A 6,000-nucleotide genomic window follows, 5' to 3' on the forward strand; every position below is an offset into this window, starting at 1 on the left:
TGAAACACAGACTGAATTGTTTTAGCTTAAACTATTGCCTGCATTTGAACTCATAATTAACACATATGCTGGGACCTTGCAACATTCATTTTCAACCCCTGTATAAGTAAGAATATACCTTAGAAATTGCTATATTTCTTGCCTACTAAGACAGTATAACTAATTAAATTCATTTCAATTCATTTTAAGCAAGCAGAGACATTCTCCAGGGTCAGCACTTCATTCTCTCTCGCTGTTATCTTCCTGACCTTGAAAAGCTTACACAGACTCGCAGCTACATGTCAACAAACCCTTCTCCCCTGAAAGCAAGCTCAGTTAACTATTTGCACATACAGTATATACATATATACACACATATATATCCATATCTATTATCTATCTTGTATTATACACATTTTCCTCTCTCTTTGCCAACAAATCACATGCATTGTAACTTTCTTCTCGACTTGCTTGTTCCTTCAGCACTTTCTCCCTACCTAGCTGCCAATATAACCTTCAATAGACACTCTCCTGACGCCCTCTTGATCACTTACTGTACTTTTCAACATTTCACTTACAGATACTTTCTTAAACAAATAATGTGTACATACTTAACTTTCTCTGACTGTCTCTCTGCTTCTAGCAAACCTTGGTCTTTCAAGGCGCCTCTTGGTCCTAAAGACCTCCCTCCCAGACACCATTTTTGTAATCTGCCGTGCGGGTCGGTGTCACACATTTTCATAAGTTTTCTTACATTCTACAAATTCATCCACACGGCGGCAGCCCTTGAGGGGCTCTGTCTTCTTTAATAAGGTCTTACGCATATTAGAACATCAACAACAATAATAATAACACGCTCCATAGAGTGCATCCCTCTTAATTTTCAAATTGTCAGCCCCTTATATACCGGCAAAACAACCGAGGGTCCCTTCTCTTTATGGAACCAGCCTCATAAAATGCATCTCTCTGAAATCAAATCGTTAGCCCCATATATAAGGCAAAACAACCGAGAGTCCTTTTTCTATGAGACCTATCTCATAGAGTGCATCTCCTCCTCAGCTAAACCATTAACTAACTAAACTAAAACCGAGGGTCCCTTCTATGAGACAAAATGAAAAGAAAGAGAAAAAAAAACAAAAACTTCTGCAGATACAACAATCTCCACTATTATTAAAACGTTAAAACTTCAAAGTACAAATAGACTACAGACTAGTTTCTGGGTGACCGATTGGTGCGCATATCACGGTCAGTGGTCCATGACGGCAAACCCGAAGCCCACACGAGTTACCGTGTAGAACTCTTAACCCAACCCGTCCGGTCACAAACCACAGATAGTCAGTCCCGCTGCAAGACTCTCAGCGTAAAACACAACATAAATATATGCTGGTCTTACCTGGAGTTCTTGTGAGTTGATCAGGCTCGGTTTGCAGCAGGACGGCTTCTCCGCGGCGTGGATTCGGGTGGAATGCGTTGTAAGCTCCGGTGTTTTACCTCCCCACGTTCGGGCGCCATTTGTCAGGGTAATTCTAAGTACAGCACCAATCAGGCCCACCCCACTTGCCCCGCTGCCGGCGGTAAGAAGAGACACCACACGGAGGTCTGGTATAGTTTCTCACACGGGACATGGCTCTCTGCCGTGCTTTATTACAGATTACATGAGATCTTATACCCTTTGTCCCACCACCAGCAAGGGGTGATGGGCTCATAACCATATATGGGAAGTCCGGATTTCCGGCCTGAGACAGTGAAAACAGTCGTTATCTTGCTACGGCGCCTCTGGCTTATGTACAGAAAATCACGTATTCAATTAACTCCAGTGCAAAGAATCACCCACTCAATTCTAACAAAACGGCCAAGCATGCATTCTCCATATATGGGAAGTCCGGATTTCCGGCCTGAGACAGTGAAAGTTATGTCGACGCTTGAACATCTTGATATCTTGCTTCTGGGAAAACGGCCAAGTACACGCGTCCTTCGTCCGATTCTTCATTGCTGTGTTTAATACATTTTGTCTTCGCCTGGCAAGGTCTTTGGCATATCTGATGTAAGGCGACATATAAGTTTTTTCTCATTTGGAATTGAATAGAAATTGCATATAGGTATAAAGCATAAAAAACATATGGCAATATATATATATACTCTCACAGTATCATAACATCACACTACACTATACACATATGATATTCCCATTACATAGCCATCAACCCTATATGCATAACACTTAAAGCGTCACATATATCATTAACCTTGAGGGCTTGCTTTAACCAATGGCACCATTATTTAACCATTAAACGTTAGTGTGAACCCAATCCCGTGAGTCCACTTACCCCCACCCTGGCTGGGGATTTTATATAACACATTCCCAGGGATGGAAACACATTTATACTCATTCGGATCCTCTTTGCCAATCTGCTTTTACCCTTCGTCTATGCAGTATTTAGAACGCAGACCTTTTATAGTGGTTATGGTGTGTCTGCGGCGCCGCTGGCACTGTCCAGGACATCAGGACTTGCTGGCGGTGTCACTCTGGGCAGCCCCCAGCATGGGGACACTGCCACATCAGCCCCCCTGTAATGACCTCCCTAATGCTGCTCTCCCTGCTCAGTTCTCTCTTGCTGTAACTCTAGTGCTGCGTCTGTCTGTCTCTATCTGAAGCTGTGAAGTAGCTCGATATCTTTTTCTACTTCGCCTGTGGTGCCAAACTTTCACGGGCCTACCCATTTTCACTTGCCCCTATGCGGAAGGCGTTCTTCACAGCACTGACGTGGCTCATCACCAGGGGGCTATACCAATATGGTGCTGACCGGCGCCTGAGCTCTCCCTGCCCTTCCTGGCTGGCGGAAGGGAGCTTGTTGCACAGTGCTACTGCGCTCTTCAGAGCGGCCTTTGGAAGCTCTTCCTTCTTCGCACCCCCATGCCAGTAACGCTATAGCGCTATTACTTTACAATAGTGCCCTACCTTGGTGAAAGTTAGGGAGAGAGAGGTAACTTAAGGTCTTTTTACATGGCTCAAATATTGGGCCCAAACATTCCTCTGAACGCTCTTTCGCCCAACAATCGAGTTGTGTAAAAAGACCAATCATCAGCACGGGAGCGCTTGTACATTAGCTGATTGCTTGCTAATTGGCTGTAAATCTCGTAATTATGATTGTTTATCTCCATAAGTCCATTCTCAGCTCTTGTGAAAGAACACGAAACAAGCATCAATGGACCTGCAGTTCCATCGGCGCTTACTACAATGGTCGGCTGATGTGGGATAATAGTTGTCATGCAAATAACTGCCACAAGTTGCTACCATGTAGAAACCTTACTGTAACATTGACTACACCCAGAGTGTATTATGTACAAGGCGAGATGTGTCTCTTCATTCCTTCTTCTTCATATGACGGTAGGATGAAGCCATTTTTAACAGATACACTTTTTAGTTCCACAAACTTCTTCTTTAAGAAATATTAAATAAATAAATAATTGTGGCCAAAGCACGAGTGGAAACTGCGGGCTTCACTACAGACCATGCGGACGCAGTATTGTAACACTGACTGTACATTTCACATTTATTTCAGGTGGAACCATTCAAGTAACGTTCACTCCTCGGCCATGAACTTGCTCTGCCAACTTGGGTCTGTCCAGCGACCCCAATGAAGACATCATGGAAGACCCGACCACCTGCGGAGCCACGGGTGCAGAATACCCTACATAGAGCATTCACCCTACTGGACCAGAGTCTCTGCAGAAATACTCACAGCCTCTCTGATGATTCCCTTTTTATATCTTTTTAGTCAACTTTCTAGACATTTACCGTCTTCTATATCACAGCTGGCAGACACCGTCATCTGCGGAAGTTGTCATCCCGGGCGGCCAGTCGTGGATGCCATTCCCAGGACTTGATGCGAGTACGGCGTACTGTATATAACAATACATTGTCTATGTAGGTGGAGTAGTCAGTCAGCTGCTGCGATTCCTTTATTCTTTTATCAATGAGACTTGATTACCAGATATTCTGGATTACCGGGGGATCGAGACAAGGGGGTACGTGACGCAAACGCCAAGGATGGGGCAGATAGTACTGTCAGACATTACCGTTTCCTGGAGCTCAGTTGCCTAAGGGTGCTTACATACGGGACGGAATATTCTGCAACACCCCTGCGCAGAATGCTGTCCTGGAATTCTACAACAATTTACGCGCGTCTAACTGTGGATTCCGATGCCAGATTGCTGGCAGAGTTCTGCATTTTCACTTCCACAACACAATCTGCACGTTGGCAGAGCGGATTTGGGTGCTGAATATTCCACAGGACGACATATTTTGCAACGCTGTTACGGAATATTCTATCCCGTGTGAAAGCACCCTAAATGTCTCCTCCTTTCTTGTGAAAACAAAGCTTAAAGGGTTTCCGAGATACATTTTTTTTCCTAAGGTAAGTGCGCACTAGTGTAACTGTGAGTTTCGCCCGAGCGTCACATTGGACAGCACATGGACACTCGTCAAAGCACATTCACATGCATAGGCGTGTCCCGTCTCCCTCCATATGACATGCCAAGAGTGGACCAGGGGTTTGTGGGAAAAAATTTACATGGCCATGTGTGAACAACTTGGGGTTGGGCTCAGGATATCCTCCGTCAGAGCGGACACTCATCCATGCATAAAGCTGGAATACACCGGTGTGTCACTGGCTTAAGGCTTCCAGCACACCAGCGTTTTTCGTATCCATGTGAAGTCCGATTTAAAAAAAGGAATCTACACGGACAGCATAAGGCTGGGCCCCCGTGGGACGGAAAGCCAATGGAATGTCTGCAGCCGGACCGCAGTGGAAAGCCATTTGGCGCAGGTTTGAAGCATCTTGTCTGCCTGTATTCCGCTGCTGTGGAAATCTTTCCCCCTAGAGAAAAGACATCCCGCAGCGGAAAGGAAGATACAATTGACATGTTTTTGCGGATTTGAATTTTGGGCGCAAACCACTTTTTGCGCAACCTGTCTGCAGCGTGTGGACGAGATTTTTGCAAATCTCGTCCACTTTGCTGCTTAGTAGAGATGAGCGAGCGTACTCGGAAAAGCACTACTCGCTCGAGTAATTTGCTTTATCCGAGTATCGCTGTGCTCGTCCCTGAAGATTCGGGTGCCGGCACGGAGCGGGGAGCTGCAGGGGAGAGCGGGGAGGAACGGAGGGGAGATCTTTCTCTCCCTCTCTCCCGCCCGCTCTCCCCTGCTCCCCGCTGCGACTCACCTGTCAGCCGCAGCGGCCCCCGAATCTTCAGGGACGAGCACAGCGATACTCGGATAAAGCAAATTACTCGAGCGAGTAGTGCTTTTCCGAGTACGCTCGCTCATCTCTACTGCTTAGTCTCGGGCTTAAGAATTCAGGCGGATTTTCCGCGCAGTGATTCCGCCGTGTGAGTCCAGCTAAGGGTCCGTATTATTCAGTGTGGTGACGCACAGCGCTGAGTTATTTTACACACACAGACGGTGTGAACAAACTCAGGCGCTATTCTGCTTCAAATTACAGAGGAAACTCGTCCGTTCAAGCCAGTAAAGACAGAAAAATAACTGGCCTTTTTTGCTGTCCATTCTTCTTAGAAGACGCTGAAAAAAAAGTATTGCACTTGCTTCATTTTTTTTTTTGCAGATGTGAAAGTTGGACAGCATACAGAAATTTGTAAAAAAAAACAAAAAACTGACAGACGGACCGAGGACAGAACTGCACATGGATGGAGAAACTGTGGACAGAATACGGACGATTCTAAGTATATAGAGAAAAAGGGCGCAGAATAAATTATGAGGTTTCAATGAAAAGTTGACTTTATTCTTCCATATTGAATAAATAAAGCTGTGTGTCAGCCAACTGCAGCTTTTTTCAAGCTTGAAAAAGGCCGAAATTGGCCAAAACATTGCTTTTTTTATTCAACATGGAAGAATAAAATCAACTTTTTATTGAAACTTGATCATTTATGCCGCCCCTTTTTCTCTATAGACGTTGGATTCCTACAGGGCTCGGGTCCTTATGGCGGCTGTGCATCGGTCCA

At 45.3% G+C, this 6,000-nt stretch overlaps 1 protein-coding gene across 1 annotated transcript in view; it reads left to right on the forward strand.

The window, feature by feature from the left end:
• The window catches only part of ROBO4 (roundabout guidance receptor 4), a 108,478-nt gene extending 103,434 nt beyond the window's left edge, over positions 1–5,044 (forward strand). The window contains exon 20 of the mRNA XM_066606662.1: positions 3,543–5,044. Coding sequence (XP_066462759.1) covers positions 3,543–3,560 — 18 coding nt within the window. The 3' untranslated portion in view covers positions 3,561–5,044. The remainder of the gene's footprint in view (positions 1–3,542) is intronic.
• The last annotated feature ends 956 nt before the right edge of the window (positions 5,045–6,000 follow it).

The sequence above is a fragment of the Eleutherodactylus coqui genome, chromosome 6, assembly GCF_035609145.1.
Source record: "Eleutherodactylus coqui strain aEleCoq1 chromosome 6, aEleCoq1.hap1, whole genome shotgun sequence".
Taxonomy (NCBI): Eukaryota; Metazoa; Chordata; class Amphibia; order Anura; family Eleutherodactylidae; genus Eleutherodactylus; species Eleutherodactylus coqui.